We start from the raw sequence: 21,200 nt of genomic DNA, 5'->3' as shown, positions 1-21,200 counted from the left end.
GTAACCTAAAGACTCTCACCAGGTTTTTCTCCACTTTCATGCTGGAGCTCTGAGCAATGACGCTGCTCTACGTCCTGGAGTCCAGTTCCTCCTCCTCTTCTCCCCTATCTATACTTCCTCAAAATTTATACCCCCATGACAGTGCAGCACTCATGCAAGTTACCCCACCAAGCCCCTGTTATTTCAATCACATCATAGTTCCTTGACTGTCCCATAACTTCCAATGCTTAAAAATAGGCTAGACGGTGTTGTTCCCAAGACAGCTTGAGAGGTTCCAGATGATATCTACAATCACATAAATGAGATGTGTTCAAGTGCCTGAAACATATCTGTTAACATGTGACACCTATAAAAAGGAACCTTTTAGGAGGAAAGCAGGGATCTCTTTGAACTCTATTATAATATATTGGAATGTGGACTTGAGAAATAAAATTAAAAAATCGTATTTTTTCTTTTAAAAGTAGGGATTTCCCCTTTAATGGCCCAATCTTGTATTCATTATACCTCCAAAACTTCCACCAACTCTACATAGGACTCAGGGCACATGACCTATGCAAGCATGGGCCCTGTAGAGGGTCACGGAAGTGAATTGAAAATGAGAACTCTTATTGGGTTCTATTGTTTGAGATTGTAGTGCACGTGTTTCAAAGAAGTACCTACAAGAGATTGCTGTTCTTTACAAAAATCACTATAAAATATTTTTCTCTGTTAGTTCTTACTACAGAAACCCGTTCCTGGCCTGTCTGCTGTTCTCCTGAACTTTGTTAATGAAGCAAAATTCTGACAGGGTATATCTACGACCTTCAGACTTATTATCTGGAAAACCATAAACTTTCTCCAAGGAAGATATAAAAAGTACAGAGTTATAACACATCCTCTCTGCCAGTCTTGCTTTCAGGCTCAGCATCTGATCTGTCCTTGGGTTTGAGCTCTTAGCCAGCATGCCTGCTGATTACAATGGAACATGGGAAATGGAATCCAATGAAAACTTCGACGGTTACATGGTTGCCTTAGGTAAATGAAAAAATGCAATATCGGGACACGAGCTGTTATTTGTCAATCATGCCTTTTTTTTTAATCTAATACCTGAGCAATCTTACTCCTTTGATATGTTTTAGGGATAAGAGTTTCTGGCAATAATATTAAAAAATCATACCTGCTATAAGATGTCTAGACAAACCCGAATGACTTTCTGAGCAAGTAACAGGATACTCTGTGGTAGAGGAACAAATACAATTAGCCCTTAGCATTTAATAAAACTGTAACTGAATGAGAAGATATAGTAAAGGGTTTGTATGGTAATGAATCTGTAGTGGGCAGAAGTTTCTAACAATCTTTATGGGAGCATTGTCAGGAAAATTAAAGGCATTAATTCAAATCAGAGTTGATCTTAGGTCTACAGCTTCTTCAAAGTTCTTTGTCTTCTCTCAGGGTGTGCCAAGCAGTTTCAAAGGCCAGCTGAAAACAAAAGCTGATAGTTTCCCATTGCTTTTCCCTGGGATGGGAATTCTTTGTTTGGCATTCCCCAATCCCATGGAAAAATACCAGGTTCAAAATAGATTCCACTACCATGTGGTATGACCACGTCTTTCTAGGACTAGACACGGTTTGGACTTATGGGATAAACAAAATTATTCATAGGTCATTGAGCTGATCACCAAGCCATCAGATTTTGGGAGTTTTCAACAGGACTGGTAGTCTTACTACATCTTGAAGTCTGGTGGTAATGTCACACAACACTGTTAACTCTCCTCTCCTAGACTTTCTGTTGGGTAACATCTGTTAATATTGTCAGTTGGGTGATTCAGTCCTTGGGCACTTCAGGTGGAAATAGAACTACTGGAAAGAAGGGCTGGCAGAAGCCATCCATAAGTCTTGATCTGTTGGGTAGCTCAAAGGGGGTTGGTGATACACACTGGATGGACAGGCCCAAATCAGGTAAGAACAGGGACATTTTGCCTTGGAGACAAGTTTCATTAGCTTTCCTATGTTGCCTCCTCATAAGAAACTTGGTCTGAGAATAGGGAGTGACAGCTATATTTACACCAATTGGCTTTGGTTCAGGCTAGTTAGATTTAGGCCATGTTTTAGGTACTGCACTGCAGCGCCAGTGAAAAGCACCTCATGGAACACGGTAGTATCTAGATTCCTGTTTTTGTGTGTGGAACTACAAGAATTTGCCTCTCACTGACTGTGTTATCAATGAAAAAGAAATGACATGGAAATGGTGAAAAGATTCTTCTGCTGTTTCTTTTGATTTTATATTTGGTTGATATCCTAAGAACTGGGGAGTTCAGGTCTGAAGTACAGTGAGGCTGAACTTTTTGAGGTTCACTCATCCTTATAATTGCTACATATGCATTCCTATACCTTAATTAAGATCATTTTGCCCTTTCAGCAGAATCTTAGACTTTTTCATAAGCATGTTGCAAAGTATTTCAATCTAATTTAATAGAACCATATTTCATCTTTATCGCTTGTATTGTTCAAAACGCAGCTATGAAAAGTAGCTCTAATAAAAAACCTCCTCTGATTTTCTGCAGTAGTGCAAGACTAATCCATTAGTCAGAAATAAGATTCCTTTGGAAAACTAGACGTCTGTCCTCAGAGAACCGATTTCTTTTGCCTGGCTATAAATCCACAGCAACAGATAAACTATATTTGAGAAACGTTGAGTATAAATACTTGAATATGAGCATTATCCCCTATGCTAAAGTAACATTTTTGTTTTGTTTTACAGACATCCTTTCCCCCAACCTAGCTGTAGCATAATGAATCCACTAAAAAAAAATAGGTTCCATTAGTACAAGGTTTTGCTGGGATGAAAATGATTAATTTGTATGTGTGAAAAAGCTCAAGGATGATTCCAAACTATTTTTTAGGCTCTGGGAGAAATACATTACATTATTTCATTTGCATAGAGCAAAACAACAAGATTCACATCCAAATGGTCAACTATGTATTGTACCTGGCAGTGCAGCTGGCATCAAGTGTGGTGTCTAGGGTAGCCTGTTGGTAAATTGCAAGTTGTTGTTTGTATTATGTTAGTTTTCCTCATGAACTGTATGCACAATGCTAAAGGGGATCAGACACGAAATGCTGACTGAATATTAAGAAAGCATTTTTTTAATATTTCATCATCATCATCATCATCATCATCAATACTCAGTGCCCGCTGGTGTCTGATGCCTCTCTCACAATTTCCTTCCAACTTTCCCTGTCTAGTGCAGAGTGGCTTAGTTTCTGTAGACTAGCTCCGCACCAATCTGCTGTATCATCTGCCCAGTCTCTGGGGTCTGCCTCTCCTATTTGAACTGTCCATTATGCTGAATACCAGGGTCTTGATTTTTTGTCATTCATTCTGCAAATATGCCCAAATAGTTGTAACTTGCAAATGATAACCTTCTGCAGTAGATTCTCTTTGGGCTGTATCTTCCTATATAATTCATCGATGGTGACCTTCTGCATCCATCCTATTCTCAGGATCTTTCTGTAACAACTCCTCTCAAATGCGAATATTGTTCTTTTAGAATCTTTCATTATCACTCATGTCTCACATCCGTACAACATGCTGCTGAATACACAGGTTTTCAAGATGCTCAGCTTTGTTCTTAAGCTAATGGCTTTGCTTTTCCAGATCTTGTCCATCGCCTTCAAACTCGCTCTTGCTTTCACTATTCTAGTTATTTCCTTTTTACAGCCTAGAGCATACATTTTAATATTTACCTTTTCTTTTTTAACTTTCCATCCTTTATTGATAAGACAGCTGCAAAATAACCTTCTGCCATCCATTCTTCTCCTTTAAAAGCATCCCACTTTGATTTTTGTTTCTACCGTTCTTTCCTACAGGCAATCATTGAATATAGTTATTTATATACTTATTTATAATTTACTAGTGATGGAATTCTGTAACTGTTGTATTTGGAGCCATAGTTCAGTTGCAGAATTCCAACAGGAGTATTATTTACAAGCATCATTTCTGAAAAGGGTTTGCTAATTAAAATGATTCTCATTCAAACTATTTTATAAACTGGGGTGGGGGGAATGGCTTTTACAGATGGGTGCTAAGTCACACACAGTACAGTTCCAGTATTTATATAAATAGAATACAATTCCACAGATTATACACAGTTCCAAACAGTAATCTGTGATTATGGTGAAGTAAAAGCTATATAACAAAATTCATTGGATCAGATATTCACTTTGGCATGCACCTCTACTCTACCTCTTTCTGAGGTACCTCTATGGCTCTGAGTAGTCATGGTAAAAAAGTAAACGTGAAAATTGAAAATCTCTAAAATTTTCAATTTTCTCACACTTTCTGCCTCCCCTTCACTCCTCCTTTTGTTGTGGAGAAAATACCCCATACAGGCTTTCAAATCAAAAATTGGAAGACTTTTTGAAAAAAACACACTTTCCTCCAATTTTCATTTTTTTTAAAAAAGATATTTTATGTCATTAAAAAAATTAATGTGAGAAATGTCAGCCAGTTCTAGAACAGAGCTAGGCTAGATTGTTCTACTTGTAAGTGAGAGGATTAAGTGTACAAATGCTTTTTCACACTATTGTTTTCACCATTTTGGTCTATATGTAAAAGTATCATAGTTGCATCTTTGTACCAGATGTTTGAACTTCATATGTTTATTGTTTGTTGATAGGCATTGATTTTGCCACTCGTAAGATTGCAGGACACTTGAAACAAACAAAAGAAATTATTCAAGATGGAGACAATTTTAAGACAAAAACCCTGAGTACTTTCAGGAACTATGACGTGAATTACACTGTGGGAGTGGAGTTTGAAGAACACACCAAAGGACTTGACAACCGAGTCGTGCAGGTAAACACGGAGTATTGGATTTCCATTTACACAGCCATTAAAACCAGGGCAAATAGTCCTGTCCACTTCCTGTCCAAAAGGGATGAAAAGCAATTTATAGATATTTGAGAATGTTTGTCTCTAAAGTGTAGGTAATATGTATTGCAGGACAGCTTTTTGCTTCACAATGCAAATATTTATTTTATAGGCCAATTGTGAAGGTTTCTCAGATTTGTGGGAGGCAATAACTAACTACATTTTTTTGTGGCAAGGAATCTGCCCTGTCTTTCTATGATAACCCACTTTGTAGTGTTCTGTATTTAGAAGAAAATACAGCTGTGGAAGTGACACTTTAAACCTGCACTTTGAAACTACTAAGCCACAACTCCACCTCCACCCTCGACACATACACTTTATTTTAAAATTGTCAGTTTTCACTGAATTTGTTCCTTTAACACCTCCACATATGGAACTTGAATGGAAGTCAGTGTGATTTCTGTGAAAAGCCCTCTTAAGGGATGACTGTCTGAACCGTCGGTTGTATCGATTTACTGCTCACCACTTTGCACACCTTTCACCTATACCACCCTCATTTTCATTCTCCTACATCTTCTGAAAACATCTACAGGAGCCTTTCAACAATGCAAAGGGCAGCCAGGCGTCCATCTACCACTGAGACTCCTCTCTGGGCCTTTTAATACCTGCCCCAAACAGCCGCACTCACTTCTCTTTCTGTTATCATTTCTTGATCCTGTCCAAACCAACCCTGCTAGTAGTAAGCAGTTCTACCCTTTTCCGCAGCTCTTGGCTAACTTGTTCCTCTCTGAACTTGTGCCCTCTTCTGGGTCATCAACTTATCCCAGAAAACAACTTTCATCTCTGAACTCAGGACTTGCTGCCTGCCCTACTGGTGAAGGCTCACTTTTGTTTTGTCCCAGAGGAAGTGGGCAGCATATAAAAAACAATTCTGTCCTCCTTGGTGCTTGTGGAATCTCTCAACAGAGCTGCAGGCACTGTGTGTGACTCTGTTCTCACTTACCCCAGTTTCACATGGGTAGCTCTTCTGGAGTTATTTCTGATTCACGACAGTTAAATCAGAGAATAACCAAGTTTATAATGGCTACGTCTACACAAGAGGCTTTTCTTGGCAAAAGTGGGCATACATGCAGAATGCGCTTTGTTGACAGTTTGTCAGCAGCGTTATACCTCTCCCTGTTCGGGTATAACTCCTATCTTGACCGTGTTCCATCGACAAAACAGCCATGTAGATGGTCTGGGGCCCGTTTGTTGAAAGACAGGGATTCCAGATCAGCAGGCAGCCCTGTTTTCAGAGCTTCTGGTCAGCCATTCTGTTGAGAGAGGGCCGGGCAGCCTGGCAGCTCTCTGTCAACAGAGCAGATTGTTCTTTCGATCTGCTTTTATGTGTAGATGCAATCTGTTGACAGCATTTGGCAGGAAATCCCTTCCAACAGTGACTTCTGTCGACAGAGGCTTCTTGTGTAGATGTGGCCAGTGTTCTTTCTAGGATTTAACCTCTGTCACTTCTCCTGAGCCCTTTCTCCAGTGATCATGGTGAGGTATTCAACAGCTTCACTGCTTTAAGCCAAGGCACACAAATCTCCACTGATCCCATCTATAACCTGATGCTCCTTCACCAGTCTCCTCCTCCATGTCAAAGCCTACACCAGTCTCATGTGTGAATAGAACTGTCCTCATTGAACTCTCTGTAGCCTTATTTTTATCCTCCTATCTCACACTCCTTATCTTGGGATGAGTTGGCCTTCCCTGTTGCAGCATTATAATTCCTGACCTCTGGTCTGAATGATTGCTGCCTGGTATCATTCCCCCCTGTGTAAATGAACAAACTTTACTGGGATTCTTAAGCAACGTGATCCTTATCTAGATCCTGACTGTATTACAGCACTGGAATTTCTGCCATGCCAGTTCTAATTCTAATCACATTCCAGGTTTTCAGAGCTCTCCCTCTGTATTCAGTGCCTCCCCTCTCTCCACCAATATGCTCCTACAGCCACAACACTTCCCACTTGAGCAGACATGGTTTGTCTCTACCGCTTCTTCACCGTGGGGGGGTTTTCCTCTGCTGCCCATGGTAGCTAGTCGTCATGGAGTATTTATTTGTGCCGTTGTACCTAAGAGCATACAGCAGGACCTCATTGTGCTAGGCGCTGTCCAAAACAAGACCGACCCTGCTCCAAAGGACCTATACTTTGAATGTAAGACAAGACCATATAGATTGTTTCCCTGTTCACACCCCCCAAATAACACAATATTTATTAGCATGTTTGGGAGTGGTACCAAGCCACTTCTTCAGTCTTGCCCTTTAATTAAATGCTCAGTACAAATTTCATTGCAAACTCCCCTACTCCTCTTTAGCAGATGGCTGCTGGGACTTTAAAGCCCTTGGTTATAGTGCCTCAGGAATGCTACAAAATAACTGTATTGTACCAAGTGCATCTACATCCCTTCTCCTGTCTGTCTGTTTTATATACAGAGAGAGGAGGTGGTGACCCTGCACGAGTCACTACGGCCATTTCTACATGTGCCACTATTTCCGAAAGTGGCATGCTAATAAACAGCCCCAAAATGCAAATGAGGCATGGATGTAACTTCCAGTGCCTCATTAGCATACTGTCACATAATTCAGAATCCGGAAGAAGCTCTTCCAGACTCCAACGGCATGCAGAGGTGTGGCCTCCCGGAGATCTCCCAGAAGGAAATCCTCCTTCTGGAAGCCCCTTCAGCGTCAGTGTGAAAACCTTCCTTCCGGGAGATCCCCGGGGGGGCCGCACCTCTACATTCTGTTTTGGAGTCCGGAAGAGCTTCTTTCGGATTCTGAATCATGTGACCATATGCTAATGAGGCACTGGAAATTTACATCTGTGCCTCATTTGCATTTTTGGGCCGTTTATTAGCATGCCACTTCTGGAAAAAGTGGCATGTGTAGAAACAGCCTATGAGTCATAGTGCTCCAGTTTTTGCACTTAATAATCTTTGTTATGAATGCTCTCATATAGCAAGGAAAGAAAAATATTGTTTTCACGCTGGTGCTGTTCCCTACATGGCATCAAAGATTCAATTAACTCATTTTCCCCTCCTTTGTGCACACAGTCTGTATCACTGTAGCTGAAGAAACAGTTCACAGAAAATTAGAACTGGAAGAGACTGGAGGAGGTCATCTAATGTGACCCCCTGCTCTAAGCAGAACCAACTCCAACCAAATCATCCCAGCCAGGACTTTGTCATGCCTGGCTTTAGAAACTTCTAGGGAAGGAGATTTCACCACCTCCCCAGGTAGCCTATTCTTAATGCTTCATCATACTCCTAGTGCAATAGATTGTCCTCATGTCCAACCCAGGCCTCCCACACTGCAACTTGAGACCGTTGCTTCTGTCACCTTCCACCACTGAGAATAGCCTGGCTCCATCCTCTTTGGAACCCTCCTTCAGGTAATTGATGGCTGCTTTCACATCACCCCTCAGTCTTCTCTTCTTCAGACTAAACAGGCCTAGTTCCCTCAGTCTCTCTCATCAGTCATATGCTCCAGCCCCTGCATCATTTTCATTGCCCTCTGCTGGATTCTCTCCTACTTGTCCACACCCTTTCTCTAGGGAAGGCCCAAAACTGGACACAGTGCTCCAGATGTGGCCCAACCGGTGGCAAACAGAGGGGAATAATCACTTCTCTCAACCTACTAGCACTGCTCCTACTAATGCAGCCCAATATGCTGTTAGCCTTCTTGGCAAGAAGGTCACACTGTTGACTCATATCCAGCTTGTTGTCTACTGTAATCCCCAAGTGAAATCAATGGGTAACAGGTTCAAAACTAATAAAAGAAAGTTTTTCTTCACACAGCGCACAGTCAACCTGTGGAACTCCTTACCAGAGGACGCTGTGAAGGCCAGGACTCTAACAAGGTTTAAAAAAGAGCTTGATAAATATTTGGAGGTTAGGTCCACAGATGGCTATTAGCAAGGGGTAAGGTATGGTGCTGAGCCTTCTGTTGAAGACGGGAGATGGATGGCAGGAGACAAATCGCTTGATCGTTGTCTTCGGTTCACCTCCTCTGGAGCACCTGGCACTGGCTACTGTCGGCAGACAGGATACTGGGCTAGATGGACCTTTGGTCTGACCCAGTATGGCCGTTCTTATGTTCTTATGTTCTTATGATTCTTTTCTGCACCATTGCTGCTTATTCAATTGGTCCCCAGACTGTAGCAGTGCTTAGGATTCTTCTGTCCTAAGTGTAGGACTCCACACTTGCCCTGGTTGAACCTCAACAGATTTCTTTTGACCCAATCCTTTAATGTGTGTAGGACACTCTGGATTCTATTCCTTTCCTCCAGCTTAACTACCTCTCTCCCCAGCTGAATGTCATCCATGAACTTGCTGAGGGTGCAAACCAACACATCATCCAGATCATTAATAAACATGTTGAAACGAACTGGTCCCAGGACTGACCTCTAGGGCACTCCACTTGATACCAGCTGCCAACTAAACATTGAGCCATTGATCACTATTCCTTGAACCTCACAATTTAGCTTGTGACAACCTAGAACACTTCATACTAAGGGGTGTTTGAGCCACTAGTATCTCCACACAAGCAGGTGGGGATTTCTGATCACACACTGAAGTTATGCTACCTTTCGGTAAGTTCTGCTGTGTTTCAGTGTTTTCCAATATTCCTGATTAACTTACTGGATTTAATCCTTTGATCCCTGCAGACACTAGTGAAATGGAATGGTGATAAATTAGTGTGTGTTCAGAAGGGCGAGAAAAAGAACAGAGGCTGGACACACTGGATTGAAGGAGATAGACTGCACCTGGTAAGAGCTGATTTTTATGTCTATAGCATGTAACTGAGGCAGCAGAATAATACAGCTACTAGGTTTCGAAGGTTTTTTCTTATTCATTTGACTCACATGGCTCTGACACGTCAACTCTAACATCACTTCTCTGCCAAAAGTTTGTCTCCACCTGCTTTCCAATTAAGCCACAAACCTACAGTGACTTTTGGTCCAGTTCACTGCAGTACGTCCTTTCTTCCAGTTAAATGGCACATCCTATTCCTTCTGCAGGTTGAGTAAATACTAAAAACATAACACAACCACAAAGTTTACATGTTGAATAGAACCTGTAAGAAAAATATTTATAATATTCAAAAAGGAGTTCTAGCAAGAGCTATGCAGTGATACAGATCAGAAAAAACACACCCAGAATATGCCGGGAAATCTGTCAAACAATCTATGTAATAGTTATCTTGTGTTACGTTGTGTTATGTTGTGTAATAGTTAACTGCTCTCCCGCCCTGCCCAAAAAACCCAACAACAACAAAAAAGTAAAACAGCTGAGTTAGTAAACTGGGACACGAAGAAAAATTCAGTGAACCTGAGTGATGCCATATGTACCTGTAAAGAAAATAAAGCAGTCAATGAAGTTCGGAAAAATAAATGACAGCATACAGAGGAACACTGGAGTCCTGGGAAGAAGAATCAGGAAACTGTGCATGGTAATGATAGCTGAGAGGGCCCGAAAGCAATTGTAACAGGCAGATTCAGATGCAGCATTTAGTGAGTAGTTTAATATTAACTTCACCAGATTGGGCTCTGTATAGTGAAGCAAAATAATTCCTGTCAAAATATGAACTTCTCCACCCTGGAGCTAAATTGTTGGCTAAAATACAGAACTCTAAATTATCTATTTGATGGACAGCATGCATTAGTTTTCACTTTGTAACATGTTTCCATGAAGAGCTAGATCCTGGGCGGGTGGAAATTGGCATCACTCCCTTGATTGAAATGTAGCAATGAAAACTTTCACCAGCTGAGGGTCTGCCTTGAAGTCTTTCTTGTGAAAATTAATTCTGTTAAATTAGATAAGCCACATTTTACACCAGGGATGGTTGCGATTGCCATCTAACTCTGCCTCAAGCTTGTGTCTTTTGAAGGTCAATCAGATGAATAAGAAAAACCTATTGTTAGCTTACATCTCAGCAGAAACCAATGTCGCTCAGTTGATGGACAGACTTTTGTATTTTATTTCTATATAAATTCAAAATTTGCCAGTCACTGAACTAAGGAAAGTTCTAATTATTGGCACCAGGAGTCAAACAGAAATCTTTGGAAACAGGAGGCCTTAGTGAGCTGGGGCATGAATCTATTAAAAGACTTTTGCAATTGTGTCCGTCCTTCCTGAAACTTCCCTCCACCCTCTTTTTCTAATTCCCTTGCTGCTTCAGTGCTTCTAATAAATTATAGTAAGTTGTTTTAATAACAGTGTGCAAAGACGCACCATTACAGAGCCCTTCAAAGCATTTTTCATTTTTATACTTTTTAAAATTCAATTAAAGTGTCAAAATCTAATTACCACAACCTGCAGAACACGCCAGCTGATTATTTTTCAAGGGGAGGTGCTGTAGATGGGAAACATGGTTCACAACAATATATACTTACAAATTGTTTTAATGCCATAGGAGCTGACATGTGAAGACCAGGTGTGCCATCAAATATTTAAGAAGAAAAAGTAAGCTGACCAGAAAGACCAACTGGTTTCACACTGTGCTATTGTGCTGTTTTTCAAAGCTGCGTAATGACTGCTTGACACTGCCATATAAGTGGATTGTTGTGCACTATTATCTAAGACAAATACATTATTTAACACCAACAGGAAAATAGTTATGCATGTTTAAGGTCTTTTGCCTTTCAACCCAGAATTAAATCAAAATAATTCTCAATCTTGTAATTATTTTTTCATTTCTAAACTCCTTGTTATTATTCCAGAAGCAGGACAGTAAGTCCTCTAAGAACAAAGCAGCAAAAAACAGACACAATATCTCAACAGCAGAACATTTCTCCGCGGTGCTGTAATGCCATAATATATTTGGATGAGTGACTCCAAATCTGCCATTCATTGTACTTCTATTTAATTTAGTTCTGGATCACTAAGTTCATCGTTTCAGGCACCAGGGTGGCTCAGCAGATTTGTAACAGACTTTCACATCCAGTTCACTAATACGAATTTGGCCCACGTCCATACCTACTGAAAATGTTTACCAGCTGACAACTGTTTCATGGCCTTTGTGAAATGTGCTAATAGGCAGGTGCCAGCTACACCAACCCAACCACTGTAACTGTATCTGTTCGGTAACTGCAGTGGAAAGAAGAGAGACTGAAATAATCTTTCAACTCAAGAGCTGGTCCCTATAGTTAAGCGTGAAGCACACTGACAAGAGCTGCACAGGGAAGCCTGCACAGCTCGGCCCATGGCACTTTGTTCATGTGTAAGCAGTCTCATGCACTGAGTCTTGTACCCTGTATCTTTTACAGGTTTGTTTTTAGTCAGTAGTTTCCAGCTCTCACTTCGGAAATGTACAGTTTAATTACCTGGTTAAGGTTTTCCAAAGGACTTTGTGCTGTTTGCAGAGGACAAGCTTAAATCCACCCTGGATAGTAAAGGACCATTATTTCAGTAGACAGAGCTTGAAATTATGGAGCAATATGTGTGCACATATATGCATCAGTATTAACACGTGCACATCTGATACGTATGTACATAAAGATATTTGCATACCCCGATACTTATAAGTGCTGAGCAAATGTAGGTGCATGAACTTCTATTATTAACAGATCTGAACCGCCACTGGTTAACATTGGTGCTGTTCTGGCATTCTTTGCATAATTTCTGATTAAAGTCTGATTAAAGATTTTCTGGTCTAACACAGCAGTAATTCATCTGTTTATCCGGGTTTGTCCACAAAGAGGAGGCAGCTGTTTATTACTTGTTGAGCCCAACTCTGGAACGCCTACCAGAAACAGGTGCTCACTTCCCGTTCCTGGGCCCCTGCCAGCTCACTTGCACAGCGTTATTCTCAACTAGAACAGGATCTTTTCAGTTTCGGTTAGCGATTGATTCTAAGGACAGGGGTTCATCATCATCACTATCAACAACCCCACGTGGGCTCAGCGCCCATTGGTGTCTGATGCCTCTCTCGCTATTTCCCTCCATCTTTCCCTGTCCAGTGCGGTGTGCCTTAGTTTCTGTAGACTAGATCCATACCAATCTAACACATCATCTGCACATTCTCTCAGAGGTTTCTCTCTCCTATTCAAACCATCCATTACGCCGAAGACCAGGGTCTTGGCTTTTAGTCTGTTGTTCATTCTGCAGATATGCTTGGATAGCTGTAACTTGCATTGTATAATCTCCTGCAGTATGTTCTCTTTTGGCTGCATCTTCCTGTATAATTCCTCGATGGTGACCTTCTGCATCCAACCTATTCTCAGGATCTTTCTTTAACAACTCCCCTCAAACTCCAATATCCTTCTCTTCTAATCTTTTGTTGTCACTCATGTCTCACATCTGTACCACAAGCTGCTGAATACACATTTGCAAGATGATCAGCTTTGTTCTTAAGCTAATGGCTTGGCTTTTCCAGATCTTATCCATCTCCTTCAAACTCGCTCTAGCTTTCGCTATTCTAGTTGCTATTTCCTTCTTACAGTCTAGATCATACATCATGTTGCTCCCCAGATATGTGAACTTCTCTATGTTCTCTAGTTCAATCCCATCTCCACTGATCTACCTTTTTATTTCCTTATCTCCAAATACCATTGTTTTCATTTTATCTATGTTCATATCAGTCCGTAGTGTTTCTCTTCCCCATTTACCACCTGAACCGTTCTTCATAGCTTCTCTTCATCTTTCCTCACTGATAACTACATTATCTGTGAACCTGAAATTGTTAATTCTCATTCCACGCACCGGTATCCCTTCTACTTCTTCCTTGATCTTGTCCTTTGCTTCTCTAGGGCTACATCCACACGTGAAGCCTACATCGAAATAGTCTATTTCGATGAATAGCGTCTACACGTCCTCCAGGGCTGGCAACGTCGATGTTCAACTTCGACGTTGCGCAGCACCACATCGAAATAGGCGCTGCGAGGGAACGTCTACACGCCAAAGTAGCACACATCGAAATAAGGGTGCCAGGCACAGCTGCAGACAGGGTCACAGGGCGGACTCAACAGCAAGCCGCTCCCTTAAAGGGCCCCTCCCGGACACACACAGCCTGCACAGCATGAGGTCTGCAGAGCCATAGGCACACAGACCCCGGGCGACGCAGGCATGGACCCCCAGCAGCAGCAGCAGCAGCAGCAGCAGCAGCAGCAGCAACAGCAGCCAGAGGTCCACCCAGCTCTCCCGGCAGGAGCAGGGCTCGCCCTGATCCATGCCATGCGGGAGGCAGCTGAGCACCTCCTTGCTACACCGGAGGAGGAGCTGCACCCAGGGCAGCAGGGCTCAACCCCCAACCCTGCAGCACCCCGCCCCCACCCCCGCCTCACACGCCAGCGGCTGTGGAGCTACCCCACCAGCACCGACTGGTGGGAGCGGCTGGTGCTTGAGGAGTGGGACGACGACCGCTGGCTCAGGAACTTCAGGATGAGCCAGCAGACATTTATGGCTCACCCCCGCACTCAGGCACCAGGACACTGCCATGCGGCGTGCCCTCACAGTGGACAAATGGGTCGGCATCGCTGTCTGGAAGCTGGCCACTCCCGACAGCTACAGATCCGTGGGGCAGCAGTTTGGTGTCGGCAAGGCCACCGTCGGGGCTGTCCTTATGGAGGTAAGAGGACCCACGGGGGGAGGGCAGGGCAGGGCAGAGGAGGGGGGCCCGGGCAGAGGAGGGCAGGGCAGAGGAGGGGGGCAGGGCAGAGGAGGGGGGCAGGGCAGAGGAGGGCAGAGGAGGGCAGGGCAGGGCCACGCACACCCTGCTCACCCCTCATTGGTGCGCTCCCATGTGCTTTCCCTGCAGGTCGTCCACGCCATCAACGCCATGCTCCTGCACAGGCTCGTGAGGCTGGGGGACCCAGATGCCACCATTGCGGGCTTTGCCACCCTAGGCTTCCCCAATTGCTTCGGGGCTCTGGATGGGACTCACATCCCCATCCGCGCCCCGCATCACAGTGGAGGATGCTACATCAATCGCAAGGGCTACCATTCTGTGGTCCTCCAGGCCTTGGTGGACAGCCAGGGCCGTTTCCAGGACATTTATGTGGGCTGGCCTGGCAGCACCCACGATGCCCAGGTTTTCCGGAACTCGGGTCTGTGCCACCGGCTGGAGGCGGGGACCTACATCCCCCAGCGGGAGATCCCTCTGGGGGACACCACCATGCCCCTCTGCGTCATCGCAGATGCGGCATACCCCCTCCAGCCCTGGCTCATGCACCCGTACACGGGCCACCTCTCCGCTAGCCAGGACAGCTTCAACCAGTGCCTGAACCACGCGCGCCAGGTGGTGGAGCGCTCATTTGGCCGCCTGAAAGGACGCTGGAGATGTCTCCTGACCCGCCTGGATGCGGGCCCCAACAACATCCCCCTGATTGTGGGTGCCTGCTGCACCCTGCACAATTTGGTGGAGAGCAAGGGGGAGGCCTTTTTCCAGGGCTGGGCTGTGGAGGCCGGCAGGGCCGACGTGCAGCCACCCGCTGCCCCCAGTCGGCAGGTGGACCCCGAAGGGACCCGGGTCCGGGAGGCCCTGTGGGCCCACTTCAATGATGAGGCCATGGGGTGAACTCTGCCAGGCCCCCCACTGCCCACCCCCTTCCTCCACAACACTCCCTGCCCCAACGCCCACACCATGGAGCACCCAACCGCACCCCCCCCACACACACTTTTCCTGGACAAATGACAGCACGCACTTGTGGCTGAACTTAAACTGCTTTTTCTTTTAGAACTTTTTTTTTAAACTATAAATAAAACAAGAACAAACTATATACAAGATGTGTGTAACAAAAGTAATGTGTACAAATAAAACAATAGTAATACAAAAGTTTGTTCACTAATAAAAAGAAAACCAGGGATGATAAAGGGGAGAACTATTTACATGGGGGGGATGGGGCAAACGGGGGGCACAAATTAATAAGTCACAACTATATACAAGGGGGGGGGGCCATGTCCCGGGCCCCTCGCCCCAAAAGTCCGGCACTGGGCGTGGGCGGCCGGGAGCCCCGCCGCGGCCGCAGCCCTGTCTGGGGCTGGCTGGGGACGGGGCGGACCGGAAGATATGCCCGGCGAGTCTCAGCTGGCTCCAGGGGTCCCTCGGCGCTCCGGCCCTCGGTGGTGGGTGGCGGGGTGACGGCGGACGGGACGGCGACGTGCGGAGCAGCTGGTGGTGCGGCAGGTGGAGGAGGCAGGGCGGGTGCTGCGGTGGCCAGCGCGGCATGGGGGGCCAGGTAGTCCACCAGGCAGTTGAAAGTGTCCATGTAGGCCCCCCATGCCTCTTGGCACCAGGCCAGCGCCCGCTCCTGCAGTTCGAGGCAGCATTGCTCCACCCGCAGGCGCTGCTCCACCACCTCCAGCTGCCGACGGTGGATGGCCAGCAGCTGGGGGTCCATTGCCGTCAGCTGGTGGTGGTGCGGGGTCTGCCATCTAGCCCGCCGTGGGGCCGGTCGGTCCTCGGCCGAGGGGCTTGCCTGGAGCGATGGCCCCGGAGGGGTCTCCGGGACCACTGATGCCTCGCCGGCACTCTCTTCCGGTCCTTCCGATGGTGCAGCTGCGGGACACAGGAGAGGAGGGGGGGAAGAAGAATGGAGACAGGCGTTAGTGTGGGCCCCAAGCTGTGGCCTTTGTCCCCCCAGCCCTGTGCTGCAGGTTCCCCATCCCCGTCCCCGGGAGATGCTGCTGTGATGGATGGGGTTCAGGGGTACCCCTGCCCTGCACCCCATCCCCTGGTGGGAGCGACTCTCACTTCACTCTGCAGGGTCTGACAGGAAAGGTTTCTTAGGCCACAGATGCCCAGTTTCTGCCAGGAGTGACAGCACCAGCTGTCAGAAGAGACAGTCCTTCCAACCCGTCCTGGGGAGAAGACCCCCCAGGGGTGCCCCTCTGGGATGCAGCTTTCCCCCTCCTCAGGCTGGCTGCCTTCCAGCTCTCCCTTCCCCTAGCCTCTACCTGCAGCCCCCCCCCCCCCCGATTCAAAGCCAGCTCAGCTCCTCCCTCCTCTTTGTTCAGGGCAGAGGTGTCACCTGCCAGCTGTAGCCCCACGATCACCCTTTGCCCCTGGGAGCTATTCGGCTCTTGTTGCTCATATCTAGCCTGAGTCTCCTTTTTGCACTCCCCCCACTCCATCACATGCTGCTGCTGCTGCTGCTGCGGGGTGTCTCACCCCCTCCTCCTGGGGGCCCCTCGAGGTTCCGCTCCCCCCTGCCCCAGGGATGGGGCATGGCACTGTCGTGTGGGGTGGGGGGGGGCAGGGGCTGATACACTGCTGTGAGGGACATGGCCCTGCTGTCCTTGGGGCCATGGCCATGTGAGCATGTGGGGGGCCCTGGACACATATCTATTACCCCCGCCCCTCAAGCCCAGAGGTGTACACCGGGGGGGGTACATACCTGTCGGTCCACTCCCACGGTCCAGAGATCCCCGGGGGGTGGAGGCCCGGCTGCTGCTCCGGGATGGCAGGAGGAGGATCTGCAGCCCGGATTCTGCGGAGAAGGAGCCCCCCTCCTCCTCCTCCTCCTCCTCCTGCCGCGATGGCCTGGGGGTGGGTTCTGGGGGGGGCCCCCGGGGTGCGGGGCTTACCTCTGGGGCGGACTCCGGCTGAAGGGCCTGCTGGGGCTCGTCGGCTGAAGTATCAAGGGTGGCCAGAGGGGAGGAGGTGTGCCGGGGGCCCAGGATGTCCCTGAGCTCCCTGTAAAAGGGGCAAGTGACGGGGGCGGCCCCAGATCAGCTGGCCGCATCCCGGGCCTGGGCATAACCCTGCCGCAGCTCCTTCACCTTACTCCTGACATGATCAGGAGCGTGGGCAGGGTGACCCCGGGCAGCCAGGCCGTCGGCCAGCCGAGCGAACGCATCCGCGTTCCGCCTCTTGCTCCCCATTACCTGGAGCACCTCCTCCTCGCTCCAGAGCCCCAGCAGGTCCCGCAGCTCGGCCTCTGTCCAGGAGGGGCCCTGCTGCCGCTTGCCAGCCTGGCTGCCCGCCTGGCTGGGCTGGCTGCCCTGGCTCCCCTTGTGGGGGGTCCCCTGGGGGCACTGGGGGGGCTGCCGGGCGGCCATTGAGGGTCCTGTGGCTGCTGAGGGACGTGCAGGCTGGCCGCGTGTCTGAGCTGCTGCCTGCACGTTCCCTCAGCTTCCTGCACAGGAAGGGAGGGGGAGGGGACCTTTAAGGGGCCGCTCCACGCAGCCACCATTGAGCTGAGGGGCTGGAGAGAGCATCTCTCAACCCCTCAGCTGATGGCTGCCATGGAGGACCCCGCAATTTCGACGTTGCGGGACGCGCAACGACTACACGGTCCCTACTTTGACGTTGAACGTCGAAGTAGGGCGCTATTCCTATCTCCTGATGAGGATAGCGGCTTCGACGTCTCGCCGCCTAACGTCGATGTTAACATTGAAATAGCGCCCAACACGTGTCTCCGTGATGGGCGCTATTTCGAAGTTAGTGCCGCTACTTCGAAGTAGCGTGCACGTGTAGACATGGCTTAGGTGTGTGATGAAGATATTTGGCAATATCGGATCTCCTTGTCTCATCACTCTACTCATTCTAAACCAACTTTCCATCTCTGCACATGTTCTCACCGCTGCCTCTGCATTGTCGTTGGTATCCTTCAACAACTGTATCAGTCTGCTATCTACTCCACACGATTCCAACAGCACCCAAGTCACTTTCGGATCTATGCTGTCAAATGCCTTCTGAAAATCGATGAAGCAATTGTAGATCTTCTTCTTCTGTTGTCAAGCTTTCTCCGCTATCAATCTTAGTGCTAATATCTGCTGTATGGTACTTCTATCTTTCCTGAATCCTGCTTGCTCAACAGCTAGGTGTTCTTCTAACTGCAATCTCAGTCACTAACATCATCAGCACCTTACCTAGATGACTCATTAGGGCAATCGTTTTGTAGTTCTTACACTCCAATGCACTTCCTTTCTTGTGTGTTGTCACTAGCGCGGACCTTGTTCATTTTTTAGGTGCCTTCTCTTCCCTTCTTTCCATACTAATCGAGGACAGGGATTGCAGATGTTTTAATTTTGGCTTGCTGATTGCACTTGTTATGCAGATGGTGAAGATTAGGTGAAATTGATTTGTGAAAATACAATTTGATAATAATAATAATAATCACAAGCCAAGTTGTTGAGAGCCATAAAGATTTTGGCAGTTACTCTCAGAGTTTCACAGTTGTGTTAATTAGAACGTGTTGCAGAGGTTCAGTCACCACTAAGGAAGGGAAAGAAGGCAACAAATGAGAATGCATGTTGCAGAGCAAGAGGGCCATGAAACTATGGCCTCATTAGCAAGCAAGCCCTCTGTGATAGGAAGGAGGCTCCTGCCCCTCAGTGTAAGCACACCAATAGCTACACTCTAGCACTCTTTAGAGTTATACCCAAACAGTAGAATCAGCTGGAAAAAGGAGCAGGGCTTAGTGCCACAGCCTGAGTCCCCACCTCTGCCTCAAAAACTTGTAGCCATTCACATCTGTGCAAAGTCAGAGTCAATCTGTATGAGGTCAGACTGGAAGGCTTGATACACCTCTCATTCACACTGGTGTCAGTCAGGAATAACTCCACTACAACTGCACATGTGTAAAGCTAGTGTAAGTGAGAGGACAGTGAGGCCCATGCTCAGCACTCACCACACCGGGCTTCATGATTATACGAGGTGCAAGTCAGAAATGATCAGACTCTGAGGCCTGAGGTAGGAGCTAAGGCCTTGTCCACCCTTTAAGGATGTGCCATTAATAATTCTGTACAAGCATCTTAGTGTGCATGCTGTTATACTGGAATGATGGTACTTTCTACCAATACAGGTACAGGCAGGGGAACACCATTCGGCCCCTCCATATGAGGATAACTGCATTTACACTAGAGGATGTACCAATATAGCAATATTTATTTTAAAAAGTCACACCCCTAACAGACCAACTGCTGACAACCAAGTGTAGACAGGGCCTCAGGCCATCCTTTTCTAAAGTCTGTGTGGCTAAAAATAGGCCACATGAGACTTACTAAAGCTGGTATTTAGACACCCCCGTGTGTTCGGTCTACCCCAGGCCCTTACAGAGCACCCTAGAACACTGACAGGGTTTAAACCAGTGAGCCCTGTCCAACAGCTACCTGCAGCGCTATGCAGGAGGGGAAATTCTACCAGCAAATGGAAGGGAGAACTGGGGTGCCTCTGATGGAGTCAGTCTAGCTGGGTGCTGCTAAATCGCCTTTGCTGGGATTACCTCAGTGGGGCTTGTGAGGACAATGTAAAGCTTGTAAAGACTTCCCCATGCTCAGGCACTGCTGAGAGCCCCACTTTTCCCTCAGCAGCAGTAAGTCTAGTAAGTCAGCGCTCTGGGCTCAAGCCACCTGGGAACACAATGACCTAAAAAGTCTTTACTGGCATTTAACTATGTAATATGAGGGCTTATGAATTGTCTGCAGTGCGCTTGACACCAATGGGATTTTAGAGCATGTAGCAGAAATCTATGACTGTTAGGTTATTAAAACTTTTTGAGAAAGTCTGGCGTAATGAACCTGAGGCGAGAGCTCTCCTCTCTGAAGTGCTGGTTGTGATGCTGCACCTCCATATTTTTTAATTGAAACATGTTTTTGAATATGAACAGGCATAACTCAAATAATCTTTATGCAAATTAGGGCATGTAACCTATCCTTGGAAGATTTTTAATCCCCTGAATGTGTGTGCATGTATTATTCTTGTATATGAAGTCAGAATTATTCAGTATAAGCCCACTTTTTTATGTCTAAATGTGCTAATGAGGGCCATTAGCAGTACTCCAGGAACTTAATGGCCCAATGCTCAAGGTAATGTTCTGTGAATTGTCTTATTTTTCCTGCAAACCTGGATTGTTGTTGGTCCTACAAAGACATGTGACCAAGCAACCTGGTGCTGGAATCCATCTTGAATTTTGCACTTTTCCATGAGTAGCAGGAAGTGACCAAAGTCTCCCGGTCCTGGGGAAATTCTATATAAGAAATGGGAATTAAACAATGATTGTGTTCAGATGGTTCCATAGACAGCTTCCCACCCCGAGAGGATATATGAAAACATCTGGAAACAAAAGAATTCTGAGGATAGGTGTGGAGAAAAGCTGCTTGCTACAGGTAGGAAAAAAAACAGCTCTGGCCTGAGAAGGACTTTATCTGAAATAAGAACTAGAGTGAGAAATTATTATTTGTAACGACTTCTCTTAGTATATTAGGCATAGCTGGTGTGTTCTGTTTTATTTTGCTTAGTAGCTTACTTTGAACTGTCTGTTATCATTTGCAACTGCTTAAAACCCACCTTTTATACTTAATATCATTACTTTTATAATAATGGAATAGCTCAAGGGTTTGAATATTGACCTGCTAAACTCAGGAT

General features: G+C 46.3%; 1 protein-coding gene across 1 annotated transcript; it reads left to right on the top strand.

Moving 5' to 3' along the window:
• Nucleotides 1-913: 913 nt before the first annotated feature.
• Nucleotides 914-11,700, top strand: RBP2 (retinol binding protein 2). The gene is made up of 4 exons (XM_075004603.1): nucleotides 914-1,014; nucleotides 4,659-4,837; nucleotides 9,559-9,660; nucleotides 11,614-11,700. Exons 1-4 carry the CDS (start codon nucleotides 942-944, stop codon nucleotides 11,698-11,700), a joined length of 441 nt encoding a protein of 146 aa, XP_074860704.1. The 5' UTR covers nucleotides 914-941.
• Nucleotides 11,701-21,200: the final 9,500 nt, after the last annotated feature.

This window comes from Carettochelys insculpta, chromosome 10, assembly GCF_033958435.1.
Source record: "Carettochelys insculpta isolate YL-2023 chromosome 10, ASM3395843v1, whole genome shotgun sequence".
Taxonomy (NCBI): domain Eukaryota; kingdom Metazoa; phylum Chordata; order Testudines; family Carettochelyidae; genus Carettochelys; species Carettochelys insculpta.
This window is presented reverse-complemented; position numbering and strand designations above follow the sequence as displayed.